The 21,525-nt window shown below is 35.4% G+C and overlaps 1 protein-coding gene across 5 annotated transcripts in view; it reads right to left on the bottom strand.

Annotated features, from left to right (window-relative positions):
- The window catches only part of LOC145296782 (uncharacterized), an 823,821-nt gene that overhangs the window by 224,494 nt on the left and 577,802 nt on the right, over positions 1 to 21,525 (bottom strand). For all 5 annotated transcript variants that reach the window (XM_080142846.1, XM_080142847.1, XM_080142845.1 and 2 more), the window contains 3 exons: positions 18,014 to 18,067; positions 11,145 to 11,189; positions 10,705 to 10,758 (listed from right to left, as the gene is read on the bottom strand). In XM_080142846.1, the coding sequence (XP_079998972.1) occupies positions 10,705 to 10,758; positions 11,145 to 11,189; positions 18,014 to 18,067 (153 nt within the window). The remainder of the gene's footprint in view (positions 1 to 10,704; positions 10,759 to 11,144; positions 11,190 to 18,013; positions 18,068 to 21,525) is intronic.

Raw genomic sequence — 21,525 nt, 5'->3', positions numbered from 1 at the left:
CTAGACCTGAAATGGAAGATTTACATCAAATATGTTTCTAAAGTCACTAGAACAATGGTGGGATTATTATAGCATTCCAGAAAGTACTTCACTCCTTATGTCATAATTTAGTTCTATGAGAACTTTATACATCTTAAGATGAAATACTTCTATCACATCTGGAAGATGCCTTTCTGGGCACATTTTATTGTCTTGATCCCTACTATCATATAAAAGAAACTTGGTGTATGTGTGTATGTGTGTTTGTGTGAGAGTGAGTATATGTGTGTGCGTATGTGTATGTGTATGCATATGTGTGTGTGTGAGAGAGAGGGAGAGAGAGAGAGTGTTTCTTCCCTATGGGCTCGACAACAGCTGGGAGGATTTTTATGCAATTTCACACGAAGATAATGGAGGTTTCTGGGAGTGTTTTACGTAGGTTTTGTATATGAATGTCTTCGATAAGTATCGATAATCGATAATCAAAATAATCCGATAAAAGAAGGAAGTGGCGATTTTGATCAAAGTAAACACCGTATACAACCTAATATCACAAGTGCATTTGAGAAATTTTATTATCACACAAGTCGAAAGGCCCGATATATAAAATTCACAGCAAGTTCTTTGATATGGCAGGGGTGCGTTAGAAATGAACATTTTTGTTTAAAGCACAATTGCACCATGATACTTGACGTTTTCATTTTAAACAAAAGACATAAAAGACACGTAAAAATTTTGAAACAATAACTGAAGTTTTATTTATAATTCCTCCCCAAAGAAGGAGGTTCATATAAGTTTACAGCAAATATTTTTTTGCCAACAAAAATACGTAAATGCATTAAGTGTTACTTTCTCATGAAAAATTTAAGTAGCGCGCTTTTTTTTTTTTCACCACGAACTTGCACAAATAGTTTACTGTAACGGAGTTGCTGACGCTGGTAGCAACAGCAGCAGCTGCATAATATACATGCAAATGACCGAGATAGTGTGCGATGTGACGTCGCATCGAAGGGAAAGAAAAAGCAGAGATAAAACACACACACACACACACACACACACACACACACACACACACACACGTAGCCGGAGAATCACGTGTTCGAGATATGGCTGGAAAATATCAGGAAGCGTGGGTGACGAGAGCGTCTTAAAAATACCTGTCGATGCGAGAAATGAACTGTTTAAAATAAGAGGCAGTGCGTTGTTGGAAATACCACGAATAAATGCCTTCTGTTTAAAGCTGAGAGAACGAGACGAATTTCTTTCTTCCGTTTCCTTGCGACAGAGTCTACACATTAACGACAAGATTACATTACATCGTACTTGTAATAAAACGATAAAAGTTAAGTAAAGATGATAATTGACATATCCAGGCAATGTATGAATACCGCATGATAAAATAATTATCTAAAATTAAAAGACGACCTGTAACTGTAAGGGTAAAATTAATTCCCAGAACAGTACGAATTTTTATGCTTCTTTCAAAGATTAAAATCAAGAACTTCGGAAACTTATGTGTAAAAGCCTTATTCCAATTTTGACTAAAATTCACTGCATGACCTTGATCCTAGCATAAAATTTATAAAATTCAAGGCTTAAGATTAAGAAGAAATTTCAATTCGGGGAATCTTGTTTAAATGATGTCTAATTTGATATATTTTAATTTTTAAATGAAATGCTATGTTAAATATTACGTCCCCTAAAATTGTTTTAAAAATAAGATCTCTTTAATTCTGTATCCTCAAATCTTCAGTATGTAGTGAATACAAGTGCAGTGGTGACTGGTTAGTTTTAATGCATCTAAAACCAGGTTGCTCTCTTTTCACCATCAACACTCAGACCCCTATCTGGCCCCAATTTAAACCAACGGCTCTCGTCTTGGGAACGCACCATGTTTTGACAAGCTTCTGTGCCTGACCTTCTTTTTTAATCTGAAATGGAGCACATACATCAAACCATGGTAGTTGGAAAAATGGTTGGATCATTCTATCGCTCCAGTAGAGATCTCACTGCCGATGCAACCTTTTACCTGGATAAGAACCACGTAGTCCTAGGATGACGTAATATTGCTACATCTGGGCAGGATCTTCTTGGAGCACCCTATCACTCCTCAAATAAGTTCAAAACCTACTTTATAACCTGGTGGGTGATGCTCTTTTCTATTCTCTGCAACATCTTTCCCACAGAAGACAAGTCGCGAGCCTGTCTCTGCACCATCGTTATTTTCATTGCAAGTGCCCGTCTTAGCTCCAATCTATGGTCACTCTTGTTTCACAAAGAACACCTGGCTATCTTAAACCGCTATCAATAACCCCCCCCACTCTTCATCGGTGCCGAAACCTAAACATGAATTACATGAACAAAATTTTCTTTTCTCTAGAACTGCTCGCCTATGGAACTCTGTTACGCTGATTTGCTTTCCATCTGACTACAGTATTATCATCAACAAGTCTAATGTGAACAAGTTCTTCCGGGCCTTTATAAGTAGTGACCTCTTTTTATTTAAAAAAAAGAGGTTAAAAAACATGATATTAGGCAAATATTTATTAACTGATGTCCAATAACTATTAACTTTCAACAAATCTCAAATGTACCTGGATTTTTATGAAGCGCTTTAACGTTCTTTCTACATTAGTTACATAAATTTAAATTAAAATATATAGCTTATATTTGGAATTTTTACGCATAGCAACTGTTCCAAAATTCATAATGATCAGTTAATTAATTTAGGAGTGAATCCCGCATATACAAATATATACACACATATACAGACATAACTTCATATAAATAAAGATATATGTGAAAGCAAAACGAAATATGTTTCTAAATTCTTTTAGATAAGGATGGATTATTCATATTATTTGGACTCTTCGGACTACTGTTCTCGTGTTGAGTGTTCTTTTTACGGCGTTTTTGTTGATGTAACTTTCATGGCGTAATGGATGGAGTACTTGATTAATTCAGTAGTAAGTTAAGAAGGTTCAATCTATTAGTGCAGGTGACACTTAAAATACAATTGCAAATTATTAATGACTTCTACCCAATTATGACTAACGGAACGAGAGCATGTTACTCCCAGTGGATTAAATAAAGGATTTCGTTCGAAAGTCCATGCAGATTTGCAAGTTCGACAAGATACACCTGAAGAAGATCGGAGGCTACACCGACCAAAAATTTTTTTTTTTTACACAGGAATCACCATTTATCAACGCCTGGAGACCACTCGATGATAAGAGTTAATGGGTATACATTAGTCAATATGATTATAGCGTAGTAAACATAAGTAGTGGGAATTTTGTAAATTGGATTACTTAGGGTGAAGGTTCATCAAGAACTTGTTTACATTGGACTTGAAGACAATCAGACTGTAGTCAGCTGGAAAGTAGGCAATCGGAAGAGAGTTCCACAGGCGTGCAGTTCTAAGAAAGAAGCCTTGTTCATGGAATCTGCATTTAGGTTTAGGCACAGATAAAGAGTGTGGGAAATTATTGATAGTGGTTTTGGCTAGACGAGTGTTTTTCGTGAAAGTTTTGCGAGGGGAGACCATAGATTGAAGCTCAGCTATAAAAATAACGATAAAGCAGAGACAAGCTGTTGTGAAAATAACACTCAAGATGAGAACAGTAGTCCGAAGTATTTAAATAACACAAAGCAAAATAGGTGAGATTTTTACAGAATGCCTACTCTACAATTGAATCAAGTAAGTTTATTAATCATGGAGAAGAAACAGACAGTTATAACTAACCCCCCTTCTCCTCTCGCTTAATATATTGCATTCACAGCAGTTTTTAAGTTTCACGGTATTTACGAGAAAGAATAATAGAACGCAGATGGGAATGTTTAAATGACATTTATTTCTCTATCATTGTCCATTCCTTCAATATTTCAACCTGTTGGCCTCGTTCTGAGTCCTAGTTTCTTTTTTTGGTCTTTATAAACTATTCACATTCCCCAAATACGCCTGAACCCCATTTCCCCTATTTACTGATTTTCACGTAGGCACTTATTTTTGTTTCTATTTTTGTGTTTCGTTTTTTTTTTGTAATCGTCTTTTTATTTTAAAGTTTTTTTTTTGTATGTGTGACTATTTATCAATATCTTTTTGACGGTTTTGACTTCAGTCGACAGTCTCGTCGTAACAGACGAGAATCACGTTATCTCGCGAGGGCATCTAAATACTAACTAGAAGACTACGCGATGAAGTCTCAGATAGACGATAACAATGGAACCTTAACACAGAAGTCCCGACAGGAAGTACATACGAGACTGTGCTAAAAAAAGCAACCCTGTGAGTGATGGGCGAAATAGAGATACACAGATTACGTTAGAATTTAGCATGATATGTTGTGAAAATTCACGCTCATCAAAAAATTATCGCACATTTAAACATTCTAATCTATATATCTATAAAAATGAACGTGTCTGTGTGTCTGTATGTGTGTCTATGTACATTTCTCTACGCAATAACTGTCAATTTTTAGTCTACAGACTCGAAATCTGGTGTACAGGGTCCTGAGATTTAGAAAAATCGACGTGATCGGTTTTCGGCCAGAAATTTTGCTGTTAAGGGGTCAAAGTTCAACAATTTGACCTTTGAGAACTCTACCAAACTCCTTCGACAATTTTTGGTTTAAACACTTGCAATTTTAGATATAGGTTCGTTGGACATGGATCTAACTTAATAACTTGATTTAAGCCCAAAACAAGGAATTTTCAGGGGTCAAAATAGGGGTCAAATTAAAAAAGTGACCGTTTTTTTTTTTTTTTTTTTTTTTTTTTTTTTTTTTTTGCTCAGCATACACCTCCAAACCCCCGGGCATCGCCGGGCACCCATGCTAGTAGTATATAAAACTATTTGAATAATAATACATAACATTGAAAAAAAGATGATGACTTCTTCAAAATCCTCTATATTATACATTAAAAAGAACTACAAGTAAACATTTCGGCGCTTGTTCAGAACTCCCCGTAACTATATATATCTATATATCTATAAAAGTGAACGTGTCTGTGTGTGTACACTTCCTTACGCAATAACTGTCAATTTTCAGTCTACAGACGCGAAATTTGATATACAAGGGACTGAGATTTGGGAAAATCTTTGTGATTGATTTTCGGCAAGAAATTTGACTGTTAAGGTGTCAAACTTCAACGATTTGAATGCCCCTCGTCTTGGGGAGGCTTCATGTTTTGATAGGCTTCTGGGCCTGACCTTTACTCCCAATCTGAAATGGAACACATATCAAATCCGTTGCCAAGGCCGCTGGGAAAATGGTATGATCCTTCTACCGCTCCAGTAGATATCTCACTCCTGATGCAATTCTCTACCTATATAAAAGCCAGGTACGGCCAATGATGGTGTACTGCTGCCACATCTGGGCAGGTGCTGCTAGAAGATGCTTACCCTGCCTTGACAGTGTTCAAAATAGACTTCGTAGCTTAGTGGGGAATGTCCTTTTCTCTTCCCTGCAACCTTTTTCCAGAGAAGAGACGTTGCGAGCCTGTGTCTGCTTTATCGTTATTTCGTATGAGCTTCAATCTATGGTCCCCCCTCACCAAACTTTCACGAAAAACACTCGTCTAGCCAGAATCAATAGTTCCCCACACTTTTTATCTGTGCCTAGACCTAAACGTAGATTCCATGAGCAGAGCTTCTTTCTTAGAACTGCACGCCTATGGAACTCTCTTCCTTTAGTCTGCTTCCCAGGTGATCACAATCTGATTATCTTCAAGACCAATGTAAACAAGTTCTTGATGAACTGTACCCCTATATAATCCAACTTACAAAAATCCCAATACCTATGTTAAAAACGCTATAATCACATTGACTAATGTATACCCATTAACTCTTATCCTCGAGTGGCCTCCGGGCCTTAATAAGTGGTGATTCCTTTGTAAAAAAAAAGGCGCAACATAGATAGACTGGCAGTTGTGACCAGTGCGATGTATAGAATTAGGAATTAAATTTCATTGTTTTTTTATATTAGAAGTTATTGTATATAGCATTATTTAATCATATCACAATATGTTGCATTGTCAAGCAAAACCCAGAAAGAAATGAAACTTACGTCTGCTGCTATGCCTTGAGAGAGCTTTTGTTCCAGATGCGATGAACGGCGGGACACAAACCACTAGAGGACACGGCCATAGGTTGGTTGTTTTTGTTTTACGCCATACCAACCCTTTTCAGTTTATTTAATGCCAAATCCTGTTATTTTGAATAATTTTTTTTAATAGAATTTTCTTTTTCAACTCGGTTTCAATTTAACTCATAGTTGGGGCCCTAACAGATACTACCACTCCAGGTCAGAGTGAATCTGGGAGCAATACAATTAAAGGGTGTCTCAACACTCCCCAAAGCCCGCAAGCTGGGGCCTCACGATCGGATATAGTTTAAGATTATATCCACGGCCCACGGCTATACGGGCACGAGAGCAAGATATAAAAAAGTACGTTCGGTTTTGTTTTTATGAACCTCCAGAACTGTTGATGTGTTGTAATTATGAATCTTTACACAATACAAATATCACAATATGCTGTAATTGTGTCGTAATTGTGAATCTTGCTGTGCCGTAATTGTGAATCTTGCTGTGCCGTAATTGTGAATCTTGATGTGCCGTAATTGTGAATCTTGATGTGTCGTAATTGTGAATCTTGATGTGTCGTAATTGTGAATCTTGATGTGTCGTAATTGTGAATCTTGATGTGTCGTAATTGTGAATCTTGATGTGTCGTAATTGTGAATCTTGATGTGCCGTAATTGTGAATCTTGATGTGTCGTAATTGTGAATCTTGATGTGTCGTAATTGTGAATCTTGATGTGCCGTAATTGTGAATCTTGATGTGCCGTAATTGTGAATCTTAATACAATACAAACATCGTACAGATCTTTTTTGTTTTTGTTTTATTATATGGGAGCGGGGAATCTGAGCAAAGAACTATAATTTATTTTTTCTGCATCGCTGCATAATCTTTTTAAATTGTTATTATTTTTATTATTATTAATCGTGTATTAATGCCATTTTGTGTTACTGCTGTGTTTCGGGAACAATACACTGATATATTAATTTATAATAATATATTTTTTGTTCTCGGTGATTGTTACGGGTGGTTGGGTTTTAGGAGGGAGATGCTCATAAAAAAAATTCGACGTGTTCATTGTTCTCAGAACCACATCTTAAATCAATAACGATATCCTTTTCGGTTGTGATTATATAAGCATTTGTGATCATCTAAAACGGCCCTTTTAGTGTAGTATTATCACTGCAACCGCACCTCAATGCGTTTTATTCAGCCATTGCCATTTCACTGGATTTACCTGACTTTGATTACACCTGTGTAACATTTTTACGAGAATAACCTTTCAAATATCATACTTTTAACTTTTATTTCTGACAATTGCCCATGTTTATTTCTTCTTCACGCAGGTGTGTCAGATTTTGCCTGACGTTTTGTTATATTTTATAACTGTTTTATTGTTCTTACAGGTATGCGCTTGTGTTAAAATGATTTTCGATAAACATAGCCTGGGTATTAACAAGATGTCAGGTTTATAATATTAAGTCATTTGAGACTTTGATACATTTGATAATTAATTTTTTGTTCTCATAGGTGCACGCTTTTGGTAAAAATAATCTCCCGGTACGCACAGTCTACATTACGCCATCTTGTATTAGCTAATTCTTTTTAGCTTTGACTTGTACGTTGAAGGCGGAAAATGACTTGCCACAGCGGCCTACACGCTCACATGACCTGTCTCCTGCTTTCCTTGTAGAGTTTTTATAAAAATGAAAATTTCAGATAAAAACTACAAGCAAATGATTAATTAAAGTGTTTTTATTGATGAGGAAATTTTAGAATAACTTCGAAAGATTTTTGATCAAGTAATACCACGTGGAACCAAGAAAAGTGAAACCGTAAAATTGTCAGTTAAAAGGGATATTATCTGCATAGACTGTCAACAAACCAAATAGTTGTGAAGGATCAAGATGGAAAGACCGAGGAGAGAAGATACAAACCAGACCTACACTGGATGAGTGCAAAGACGGCTGAGACCTGGGGGAGTCTAATTTCGACTCAAATTCCAGCAAAGGCCAATAGTCGTTGCCAGCGAGAAGTCAATGGTAAACTACTGTTTCGATTACGAAAGTTCATTTGCAAAGATTATCAAAAAAGGGTGGACCATACTAGAAAACCGAGAAGACTTGTTGTCAATCAGACTCCATGGTACACCGACGCGTATTATCAGTGACTAATTTCTGGTGATCTGTTTTAGAGCAGGTAGTTGTTGTTGTTGTTGTAAATAATAATAATAATAATAATAATAATAATAATAATAATAATAAATATTTAAATAAAAAGAGAGAAAATAAATGAAAAACAAGGGGTAAACGAAAAAAGAAGGATATAAAATCAAAAAAAAAAAAGAAAGAGAGTAAAGGAAAACAAAGAGGAAGAAAGGGAATAAAATTAATCACAGATATACGAAATAAAAGAGGAGGAAAACGAAGAGTGAAAGCAGAGAAGAAAATGAATGAGAACGAAATTAGAGGGAAAATATAAGTAGAGGAATAAAAACGAAAAGTGAAAAGAATACAAAGACAAAATTTAAGGAAATGAAAGAGGGGAAAAATAAAAAAAAGAATAAAGAAATGGAAGCGATGAATAGAAGAGGAGAGAAAGCTACATTTCCTTTTTTTACTTCCTTTCGTTTTTCACCTCTCTCTTCCCACTACCATTCGTTTCTCTCTCTCTACTATCTTTCCTTCCTCACCTCCCCCTAGCTTTCTTTTCTCTCCTCTCTACGAGGAGGCGAAAGGAGAACGCAATGAAAAAAAAAGGAGGGGAAAAAGACATTTTATAGAAAGAGGAAGTAAATAAGAGGGATAAAAGACAACGAAGAAGAAAAAAAAGAAGAAAAGAAGAAGAAAAAGAAGAAAAAGAAGAAGAGGCAATTAATGGAAAAAATGACGAGAAAAAACTCAGGCAAAAGAAAAATAAGCGAATGAAACAAGTGAAGGAAGAAGAAAGAAAGAGGAAATAATAATAAAAAATAACAGAAAATAAACATGAATGAAAAAAGGAGGAAATTAAGATAACAAAGAAATGAAGAATCAAAAATCAGAAGGAAGAGAAAAAAAAAAGAGGAATTGAACGCAAACCGACACTTAAGAAACTTCGGTCAAGTGTTGAAAATAAAATATAACAAAACATATGTCGTTTATCTAAAATAGATGAGGCACATAAGAAAATTTAGCACGCGACATCTGTCTTTCTTTTTTGATAGCTGACATATTAGAAACGAATCAAAAGTTAACTATGTGTGTATGAGAGAGAGAGAGAGAGAGAGAGAGAGAGAAAGAGAGGGGGAGGGGGTGCTTGCAGTTTCCAATAATATCTTTAAAAGATATTAATCGCTAAAAGATCTGACAATACTCACATTTCTTTTCTGTTCCAGCCTCATTTTTTATCCTCTTAATGTCGACCCCTATTTACCCTTTTCTTTTGTTTTAAAGACTGAAAATTACGGAAGAGTTAGTTTGGTGAAGAATTCGTTCTTCACCCAGCAGTATGTTAATAGCACAAATATATTTCATTTCGCTCCCGTTTCTTTCTATAAATACGTATTCCAGTAAAAAGAAAGTTTTAGAGTTGAGACGTTTTCCCGTACTCACCAAATGTCTTTTTATATTAAAGAGAAGTAATCATGTCATGAATTGTTTCGCTTGATTTCTACTATGGATACTTTCTACTACTTATTTTTTTTTTTTTATTCCATTTTCACCCCAAACAAGGCACACTGCCTCTTTGATGTAAGGGGTTACTATCGGGGACATAACTTGGAGGGGTACTATGTAGGGAGTTGAGCAACGAGATGTCTGTTCACATTATACTTGAACTTCTGCATGTCAGTACAGTTGGGAAAGCAGGAAACCGGAAGAGACTTCCAAAGTCTAGCAGTTCTGGGGAAGAAACTATTAAAGTAGAAGGCTTTCTTACATCTAGGGATCTCTAATGTGTAGGGGTGGGATTTTGCTGATTGTCGGGTTTGTTGGAAGTGTTTACGTCGAGAAGGTACAAGGGCTTGTAGTTCTTTGGAGCACCATTAAAATACTTGTAGAACAGGCAGAAGGATACAGCATTTTGTCGATGGGACAGAGGCTGAAGCCTGGATGACAGTTCAGGTCTATCAGGTTGGCGACTCACTTTTGAACCCTGTCCAGGAGTGAGAGACAAGCAGCAGATGCACCAGCCCAGATGTGAGAACAGGACTCCATACATGGGCGAATGGTGGCCTTGTATAGGTACAGGTCTAAGTAACTTAAGAGAGAGCCCACCTTTATTGCAACAGGTTATAAAGAGTTTGCAACAATGGTTTGTTGCGACGTGTGGCGTAGGTAAAAAAAGGTATAACCTTGTCGGTATGGTAATGTTAGAAATGACTTAATCATCCTCAGTCGCATTACAAAAATGATTAAATAAGCCCCCTTCAGTCCGTTCATGTGACTTTTTATTACAAAGGTAACCAATTAAAAGAAGTCAAACTTAACGACTACCACAAGCATAACCAGTCAACACTCTCACAAAAATTTTTCCCCACTTTTTCTGAGGGTCGCAATGACCTATGATGACCGTGTGAGTACTCCTAGTAAGTACAAATAATAATAATAATAATAATAATAATAATAATAATAATAATAATAATGTTCTCTAAAAAAAACTTACCGGTGGTCCTCTGGGACCGTATGGACCTGGTGGGCCCATATCACCTTTTTCTCCCTGAAAAAGATGTAAAATTCATATTAAAAAAAAAACAACATTCATTTTGATCTATGTTTCTTTTATCTTAACAATACTTATTTAAAAGAATATGAGAATGACAATAACAATAACGATATAAATATCAATGGAATATTAAAATAAAAATGAGATATAAAATAAAGATATGTTGAATTAAATCAATCTTAATTAGTATATTTTTTACGAAGAAATGACTCAAATATCAGTTTTTCAAAATATTCAAAGAAAAACAAAGAAAGACGAATTGCGAAGATTAATTTCATGGTGGCTCTAATTAATTAAATTTAATTTTTAAAGTATTTCTAAATACAATATAGAAATAGTAGAAAGAAAGTTAAGTGTCAAAATGATAAATTTATGCTTACGTCTTTTCCGTCAATTCCATTTTCGCCCATTGACCCAGGCGGACCCTATTAAAATTTAAAAAAAAAACATTAAAACAATAATAAAAGAAAAATCTATCAAAATGGCGGACACACCGATTCACCGAGTCAACATTGTACTTCGACTGGATTTGATTGTTTGTTTTACGCCATGTAAACCCTTTCTAGATTATTTAATGCCGAATTCAGTCATTTTGGAAAAAATAAGTTTTTATGCTTTATGTTCTTTATATCTTCAAATATATTAATTCCTGGTGTTTACTTTGGTTGTTTTTATGACCTATCAACCCTTTTCGAGTTATTTAATACCGAATATGATAATTTTGGAACAAAGGTTTTATGCTTCAAGTTTCTTTTATTACTTACTAGTGGGGGTACCGGCGTTGCCCGGGTGTTTGTAGGTGTGTGTGGTGTTAAATAAAAAAGAACCCGGGGGAGTGGGTAGGATCGAACCCGAAGCCCTGAGGCGAAGTTTGAAAATAAAATCGGCCAGCCAGAATGAGTTAGTGAAAGATATTTGAATTTATTTAAGTAAGAACCAAATTGACAGGTGCGGGCCTGGAAGTCGTCGAGCGTTACGACGACGACGACGACGTCAATGACCAGGTTTGTTTGTTATAAGCCAAGTAAAAAAAGAAAACAACGTTAAAACTTAAGCGGGGAAAAAACAAACAAAAACTAACGTAAGGCAAACGAACGATGAAAACAGAAAACGAACACGTGAAAAATGGCTTAAATAAGCCTGTTTCGATATTAAAATTTAAAAAATCGGTGGGTACACGGGTGTTTTTGGGTGTGTGGTCGGGGGTGGATAAGCGAAGTAAAAAAACAAAACAAAAAAAAAACAAACAGAAAAACGAACCTTACGTGAAAAATGGCTTAAATAACACTGGTTCAATATTTAAATTAAAAAAATCGAAAAAATAAGACATCTCACACCACGATTCGAACTCAAAACTTTTAGATAATGAACCAACGTGCTAATCTTTTTTTTTTTTTACACAGTGACCACCACTTATCAAGGCCCGGAAGCTACTCAGGGATAAGGGTTATAGCAAGTACGTTACGTTAGTGTGGAGATTTGATGAAGTGTTTACTTAAAGGGGCGGTTCATTAGGAATTTGTTAACATTGAACTTGAAGACATCCAAGTTGTAGTCCGGTGGGAAGCAGGCAGACGGAACAGAGTTCAACAGGCGTGCAGTTCTAAGAAAGAAGCTTTGTTCATGGAATCCACGTTTTGATTTAGGCACAGATAAAGAGTGGGGGAAATTTTTCACAGTGAATTCGGCTAGACGGGTGTTTTTCGTGAAAGATTGGCGAGGGGGGGCCAGAGATTAGAGTTCAGACGAACACCTGCCATGGAAATAACGATAAAACAAGGATAGGCTCGCAACGTCTCTTCTGTGGGAGAGAGGTTGCAGAGTAAAGAAAAGGGCATCCCCCACTAAGTCACGAAGTCTATTTTGTACTCTGTCAAGGTAGGATAGGCTGTTTTTAGCAGCTCCTGCCCAGATATGGCAACAGTATTCCATCCTTGGACGTAATTGGCTTTTATATAGATAGAGAATTGCATCAGTAGTTAGATAGGTAGAAGGATCCCACCATCTTTCCAGCGACCTTGGCAACAGACTTGATGTACGTGTTCCATTTCAGATCAGGAGTAAAGGTCAAACCCAGAAGCTTGTCAAAACACGGGGCCTCTCACAGAGGAGAGCCATCCATCAAAATTGATGCCAGATGGGGATCAGAGCGTTGATGATGTAAGGATAGGAGTTTGGTTTTGGATGCATTAAAGTTAACCAGCCACATCTTCCCCCACTGAACCACGCGCTCGAGATCAGAGGAGAGAGAATCAGAGAGAACTTTGTCATTTACAGCCTTTGATGTGTTGCCGTAGATGGTCGTGTCATTAGCATAGATGTCAACGAATGATTTAAGTATATGTTTAGGGAGGTCATTGATGTAGATCAGGAAGAGAGTTGGACCTAGGATTGACCCCTGAGGGGCTCCAGCATTTATATTGCAGGCCTCCGATTTTTTTCCATCTACCACTACTCTTATGAGCCTATCGGAGAGAAATGATTTAATGATTGAGAGAACATTTCCAGTTATAGCGTAGCTGGAAATCTTGTGAAGTAGACCCTTATGCCATACCTTGTCAAAGGCCTTTGATATGTCAAGAGCAATTGCCCTAGAAAGGAAGCCTTTGTCAAGAGATTCACTAATCCTGTGGGATATAACCGTCAGCACATCTGCGGTAGATCTTGCAGAGCGGAAACCATATTGTGTGTCACTAAGAAGGTTATTCCTGCTGAGGTGGTTGACTATTTCTCCATTTAATATGGATTCCAGCAACTTACTCATAACACACAGGAGACTTATTGGTCTGTACTGAGAGGGAGATGACTTATCACCTGAATTCTTAAATACAGGGCAAACTGATGAGGTCTTCCAGAGAGTCGGAAAGCACTTCTCCTTAAGGCAGCGCTTAAACAGTTTCGTAAGTATGGGAGCAAGTTCTGGTTGAAGCTTTTTTAACACTATAATTGAGATGCCATCAGGGCCAGTTGCTTTACTGGAATCTAGGTTCTTGATTAGCTTGGCGACCTCATGCATGGATATTTGTATGTTACCTAGCTTGTTCTGTGTTATAGGAGGAAATATGGGGAGTTGATGGCCTTCGTCGCATAGGGTAGAATTAGCTGCAAAGTTCTTTGCAAATAGTTTGGCCTTGTATGACGCTGACGAGATGACCTCTGGTCCATTGATAATGGTTGGGATAGAACGCACACTTCTGTTCAGGATCCTATTTGTTATTTGCCAAAACTGGTGGGAACCAAACCGCTGATCAGCTACCTTGGATTTAACAGACTGGGCATATAGCTCTCTTGCATTTTGTATTACTCTTTTACAGTGGTTGCTGGCAGTCCTGAAAGCAGCTTTAGTCTCAGTGCATCTATTACGTTGGTAGCTATGGAAAAAGTGATTTCTATGCGCGATAGCAGCAGCACATTCTGGGGAGAAGCATGGCTGGCTGTTAGGTTTTTGTTGGAATTTTTTAGATGGTATGAATTGGTCTATGCCTACAATTAACCATTCGGTCAGATCTGATCCTATAGAGGACACTTCCCTTTTAAACATGGAGTGAAGAGGTAAATCAGATATGAATGTACGGAAGCTATCCCAGTCAGCCATAGAGTATCGGTATACAGTACGGTGGAGGGGTACGTCTGGGGACTTCTTACATTTCGTTTTTATCTTAACTGATACGACGGAGTGGTCGGAAGATCCTAGAGGAGAATGAACGGAACATGAACATAGCTCAGGGGGAGTTGAGAGAAAAAGCTCTAGGAGGCTTGCATATTGATCGGGTGTATCGGGCACACGGGTGGGTTCACAAACAATCTGAGTGAGGTCATAAGCAATGGCAAAATCATGACAAAACCTCCCTCTAATCAACTGACCTAACGCGACGTACATGAAATTTGTTCAATTTTTCAACTATTTAAAGTAAATCAGGTCATGATGTCATCTGGCGCATGCTTAGAACCGGCCGTCGTCACGAGAAGACCGTTTTTGTTGACCCCCCCTGTCGAAAATTGTCGATTTCGGGATGAAACAATGAACGTTCTTGGCCAATTTTTCGATATTTTTCGAGCGAAGGATGGAACTTCGATATGATACCGAGTTTGTGAATTTTCGTCGTGTCTGTCGAAAGTTTTTAGCAGACACGCAAACATACACATATACATTTTCGCTTTTATATATATATATATAGATTAGGTATTATTTCATGTATCCACATATTTTATGAGGAAATAAAAATTTGTATGTATAGATTTTGAAATTTACTTTAACTATATGTAAGTAGAGCTCTGTAGTAAGCTACGAAAATATATATGGCAATTAAACTACACAGAATTTTCTGCGTTTCATCCTCATAAATGCTCATCAGCTAATTCTAACCGCCAAGCTAAGAGTAAAAATATTTAACCACTTTAAAATGTTCGGTTATCTCTCACTTTGCCTCCAGGACTCAGAGAGACACATGCACAGACTTCGACTCTTGAATAGGGAACCTAACTTAGAATAACACAATCAGCATTTCATGTAATTATATTTCCTCTACAGTTCTCCTTCGTCCCAGGATTGTATCCTTATCACCCATGTATCTGGCAGCATAGATGCAGCACTGTCCAAAGATAGTAAAACCGAAGTACATGTATTTGACGAAGTTAATGTCCATCACAGTAATTGGCTTGGTTTCTGTAGTTCCACAGATACAGTTGGTAACATCACACATAACTTTTCTCTATTCGATTCCCGGAAATAGACACTAACGTTCCCGCCCCATCTCCTAGATCGTCAGTATCAGCAAGCCTCACTTCTAGACATATTTCTGACCTCAGTTCCTGAGGGTTGCGTGAAAAATGCCAATTGCCCACTCGGAAATGCTGATCATGTGACAATGAAAGACATCAACTTTCGATCCCAAGTTAATAAGCTATTGCTCAAGATAACAAGGTACTACAAGAAGGCTGACTGGGAAGCAATTAGGGACCACATCAAAGATGCTACATGGGGAAATATCCTTTTCTTCTGCGGAAAAGTGCGCAACTGAGACTAAATGACTCCAAGCAGCAACTGAAGCTCATGTTCCCACATAGAAGTTCTGTGGCAACTCCCACGCTCCCCCAGTGTTCACTTCTACTTGCGCAGCTGCCATTGCTCAAAGGCAGCACTTCTACCGCAGATTTTTCCGACATAAGTCCCGTACAAATAGACGAAAAGACATAGAAGCTAGAAATAATTGTAAGAGCGAAATATCCCCAGCTAAGAGAACATACCAAAATCGCCAGAAAACACATTGAATCGCAGAAATTAAGTACTCATGATATCTGAAAAAATCATAACAGTGTAATAACTACGGCTAGGACAACAGTATATTTTTTTTCATTGTTTTGACTCCCGAATGTGTATCCGTTGATATCTCATATGCGTTTAGATAGAGTGAGGTTCTCCATTGATTTACTATGTCTAACTGTTTCCTATATAAAATGGAAAGTCAAAGAATATTCTGTTTTCACAGCCTTAGTAATAACTAATAGGCAATCAACAATTTATCTACTATCCAACAACTTCGAGGTTGTTTGTACGCCAACTGTGAAGGCTAACCTACTTGCCTGCTTTCCAACTCCACATTAGACCTAACAAAACACTCCGTCCCGGATTTTCCTTTGCAGTCAGAAACTACATAATTTGATATATAGAGTATTGTATATAAATTGCTTCTAAGGAGTTAAAATTGAAAACAAAACAGTTGAGTTGGCAGAGTGAGTCGAATAAAACATTACTCCTGTAAAATTAAAGAAATGGAAGCAGGAAAAGGAAATCGGTGAGAGTGGTGTCATAAGTTCTAAATACTTTTAAAAATTCGTAGAAACACTTCAAACATGTGTGTGGGCGGGAGTTTTCATTTTTTAAAGGTTTGCTTTGAAAAGGTCTCACCGTACAATATTACTTTATCAGTTAATTATTATTTCCTGATATTTTTAAGGCCGTTAACGCACACACACGCACACACACGCGCGTGCGCGCGCACACACACACGCACACACACACACACACACCAAAGACTAGGCTGGATCTGTACAATGCACACTCACTCCTTGTATTTTTTCCTTTTCGTTTCTTCTCCATTTTTTTCAACGGATTATACCCCTCTTATATAATAAGTTTTTCATGTAATCTAGAGAAAATGATGTTAAGATCTTTATTATCCAATGTATTTCGTATTGTTTTTGCTGATCGCCATTTTTGTTTTCGTGCGTACACGCATTGAATTTTACGTGCGCGAAATTGCGTATTGTTTGCACTGGTCGCTAAGTTTGTTTTTGGGCGCGCATGCATTCAATTTTAGCGTGTTTATACATTAATTCTGTATACTCACTATTCCATAGCTAGCTATAACATATACTGACCCAACGGGTCACGGGTATTCTAGTAATAATAATAAATCTTCATGAATTAAAATATATGTATGGATATTTTACGACCGGTAAACTCCTGGTAGTATATATATATATATATATATATATATATATATATATATATATATATATATATATATATAAAATGTATATATTATAAATAATATATATATATAATACATATAATAACATTTATTAATTTTCCTAATTTCCAGGCAAAACCTAACGACGATTAGTTGGGAATTTTTTTCTGAAAATGACGTTTACCTCGAAAATTTTAAAAATATGACATTGCTCATATCATATTGCTTCAATACATTACATTGCGGAATGAATATTTTATGAAAAGCGGTTAAAGTCTTCAAGATTTTCATTCAATCTGTTTCGACTGTCTCAATTTCAATGGCCCTGCTACTAAATTGCTACTAAATTGCTTTGTCACTGCTTTCAAAATTCATCTTCTAATGTCATCCACATTGTTTCGCTGTATCACAACTATTTAATGTGTCTAGAAAATTAAGTGTCACGCCTAGTATAAAGTTGACGCTATCCCAAATGCTCTATAGTGCTCTATTACAAATAGAGCACTATACGGCGTCTGACGGTGTTTATACAAATATTGAGATAGCACCAACTTTATACTAAAACTTTATACCTTGCATATAAAACATGGAATTTACACTGATGACAATTGGCGATTTCACTGACTAATGAGATCAACCCAGAAGAGGTTTAAAATAAGGTTATCAAATATATAATTGATACAGGTTTCCACTTTTGACTGATACTATACAATCTATATATCTATTCTCATTAACCTATTTAGATGAAGTTAAAATAAATAAAATAGATTTCTTACCACTGGTCCAGGTTGGCCGGGTTGGCCCGGGTGTCCATTTATGCCACTTGGACCCTTAAAACAAAAAACAAGAAAAAGAAACATTTAATTAAACACTGAAATACTTTGAAAAAAAAAACCGTTATATATTATGACGCATTTAATAATAACAGAATAGGCTACTCTGCATTTCTCGGATAAGTAGAAAAAAATCACACATAACATAAATACGGAACAGTTTTAGTGTCTGTCTTCGCGCTGGTAATTTATTGTCAATGAAAAATCGGCAAATTATGGTGAGCGGTAAATAAAATCTTAGAGCAAAATAATGGAGTTATTTGTTGTTCGTTTTATAAACTATTCTTACTTCAATCACCAAGAGTAGGAAGAAAAAAGTTAACATCTCAACGGCAGTTATATTACCACCATAACTACCTTTACAACTGGACGTCCACAATTACTTTAGAAAGATGAATGTCTGTCGGCGGAAAACATCGTCGGTAATTGAAGAATGCTTCCCAGGATATGTTACAAATATAACAAGCTGTTACGTGTTTCTGTTTGCGATTATAATTTTTCAATTTGCCTGATGTTTTCAAGGGTTCTCCGAGATTCCATTCCTGGGAGGATCAGTTTCATATAGTGCTGAGCTGAGTGGAAGCAGCTTATGATGTCGGTTCCTTCGTTTAATTTAAGCAAGTATTACTTCAGTCATCAGGAAAAGTGAGAAGGAAAAATTCAACATCCTTACGGCGGCTATATCCTCACTACAACTACCTTTACAACTAGACATGGCCGTTTTCTCGACAGATTTACAAGAATATAAAAAAGTATGAAATTTGAGTTAAGTTATTAGAATTAACAAAAATATGTAAAAAAAAAAATTGAATGCAGGCTGAGAATTTGACACTAATTAGCATATGATGTTGTAAGCTACGAGATCAACAAAGCTACGGATATGAAATTTCAACTCAGAAATTAAGATGGACGACAATAAGAAAGTAATAAGATATTTCCAACGATATTTATGGCATTTTATTTTAGTTCAAATTACTTTACACACCTTCCCACAATATGAATGATATATATATATATATATATATATATATATATATATATATATATATATATATATATATATATATATAATATATAATTATGCATAATTCATTAAATTGAATAGGCGTTTTTAGTCTGTTAATTCTACATTGGATCTTTTCCATTTTTCGTATTGTAGTCTTTACTTCAAGCGGGAACTGGTTGATGTAATCATAGTTATGGTTGTTAAATCAGCCAGTCCCCACTTGAAGTAAAGACTACAATACGAAAAATGGAACGGATTTAATGCAAAATTAATAGACTAAAAACGTCTATTCAGTTTAACTAATTATACTAATATATTACTAAACTTGTAGAACACCTTTATATAAACACAGTGAGGATTTACTGGATTAAAATCTATGGACAATATATCACCAGAATTATCATACGCACACAGATATATATATATATATATATATATATATATATATATATATATATATATATATATATGCATCAGATGCGCTTAAAAGTCAAATTACAAAGCAATATTACGAAAATAAACAAATGTTTTTACTTGTTTGAAATTTATCATTTAATTATAATTTAAATATATTTCGGAGTCAAACTTCATCCTCAGTATTTTGTACATCACTTTTTTTCTTTTTTTCTTTTTTGCCATGTTGTAAAGTTGGAGAAAGAAAAGTCAATTAGTAAAGATTCGCGCGTTGTCTCTCATTGGTTATATTTGGAAATGTTGCAATGGTGCATTGGCTACGTCAATTAACGCCAGTGGTGTGAGTTCCATTATAGAAGCGTTGATTTAATTTAAATTAAATTAAATACGCATCAGATGCGCATGAAAGCCAAATTACACCGCAATATTACGAAAATAAACAAATATTTTACTTGTTTGAAATTTTTAATTTAAATAGATTTCGGAGTCAAACCCTTCACACACACACACGTCATATGGATTCATTTCGTATTTTTCCTGTTCTGGATTTTACCGTCTTTCTCATTGGATTTTTATCATACCCTTTTTCTCCATTTTTCTCGTTTCTTTCTGTCTTAATTTCATTGAATCCCTATAAACTGTCACTAACCGTTAAATAACTTTTTGACGCAAGTATGATCAATTTCATATTTGTAGTTTCCTTTAATACATCAACATGCAAAATTTATTGTGCATTTTGCAAATCTTTCCTCTGATGAAAAGAATTGCATTTTTCGAAACTCCATGGAATAAGTTTTTTCTTATTTATTTGTACTTATTGTCGGATAATAAAAATTTTGTATACCTTATTTACAGGTTTATGATGTTTTTCGTTGAAAATTTGAATAAATTTACGAAAACAAGATGCTTATTTTAAATTTATATATATATATATATATATATATATATATATATATATATATATATATATATATACACACGTTTTATTTTTATTACCGTATCATTCTGTTAAGTTACATTATTGTTTCAGCTACCCGGCCGTTTTTACAGGGTTTCCGTAAAAGTCTGAGGAAGCTACAGACGGCAAAAAAAAACAAAAACAAAAACGGACGGATAGCTGAAACAATAATGTAACTTAACAGAAAGATACGGTAATAAAAAATAAAACGCATATTTGCTCTACAACAGTATTGAGCACTTTATTCAGTTTTTATTAATTACCATTTCCACTATATATATATATATATATATATATATATATATTAACTGGCAGTCTGGCGTTGCCCGGTCGTACAATACACTTAAACATGGTATTTTAATTTATGCAGATGTATTATTATTTAATCAATCCTCTATTGATTATTATATATTACGAGGAATAATTTGACTGGTGTACTAATTCGCAATAAATAAATAAATAAATAAATAATAATGATAATGTCGTTCATCAAATTCCCTTAGTGTTTGTTTACAATATCACATCGGTTGATATTTGCGCTTGACGATGAATGTTCTGGAAAAGTAACTTCTGATCAATGCTTAGTTTTAAAATATTGCGACGATTTTCAATGGTATCATTTCTTTTATCATAAATTGAACTCATTAATAAGAAAACATTGAAATAAAATAGTTACGTACACCCGGGCTTGAATTTATTCTGTAGTCGAATGCGCTACCATTAAGCTATATTTCTAGATTATAATACATCTGTTTTCAAGAAAAAATAATTTGTTGAAATTTTAATCTATCCCTTGCCGGTGTAACGTAAAATATTCCTATGTAAAATTATTCTTTTTTTTTTTATCTATAAGAGGGAAAAGCTATTTTAAGATTGGATTTTTACGATTTTCGATACTTATCGAATGAATTCCTGTACAAAACATATTTAAGAACTCTACTATATATATAAATGTAGCTTTGTATGAAATTTGCAAAAGATAAGCTCAGCCATTTCGGAACCTATGAGAAAGAAACTCACACACACAAAGTGACTTCTATACAATAGTGTGTGTGTGTGTGTGTGTGTGTGTGTGTG

This window comes from Euprymna scolopes, chromosome 17 (genome assembly GCF_053919585.1).
Source record: "Euprymna scolopes isolate OS-2025 chromosome 17, ASM5391958v1, whole genome shotgun sequence".
Taxonomy (NCBI): Eukaryota; Metazoa; Mollusca; class Cephalopoda; order Sepiida; family Sepiolidae; genus Euprymna; species Euprymna scolopes.
Note: the sequence above shows the minus strand (reverse complement) of the source record. Positions and strands in the feature narration are given on the sequence as shown.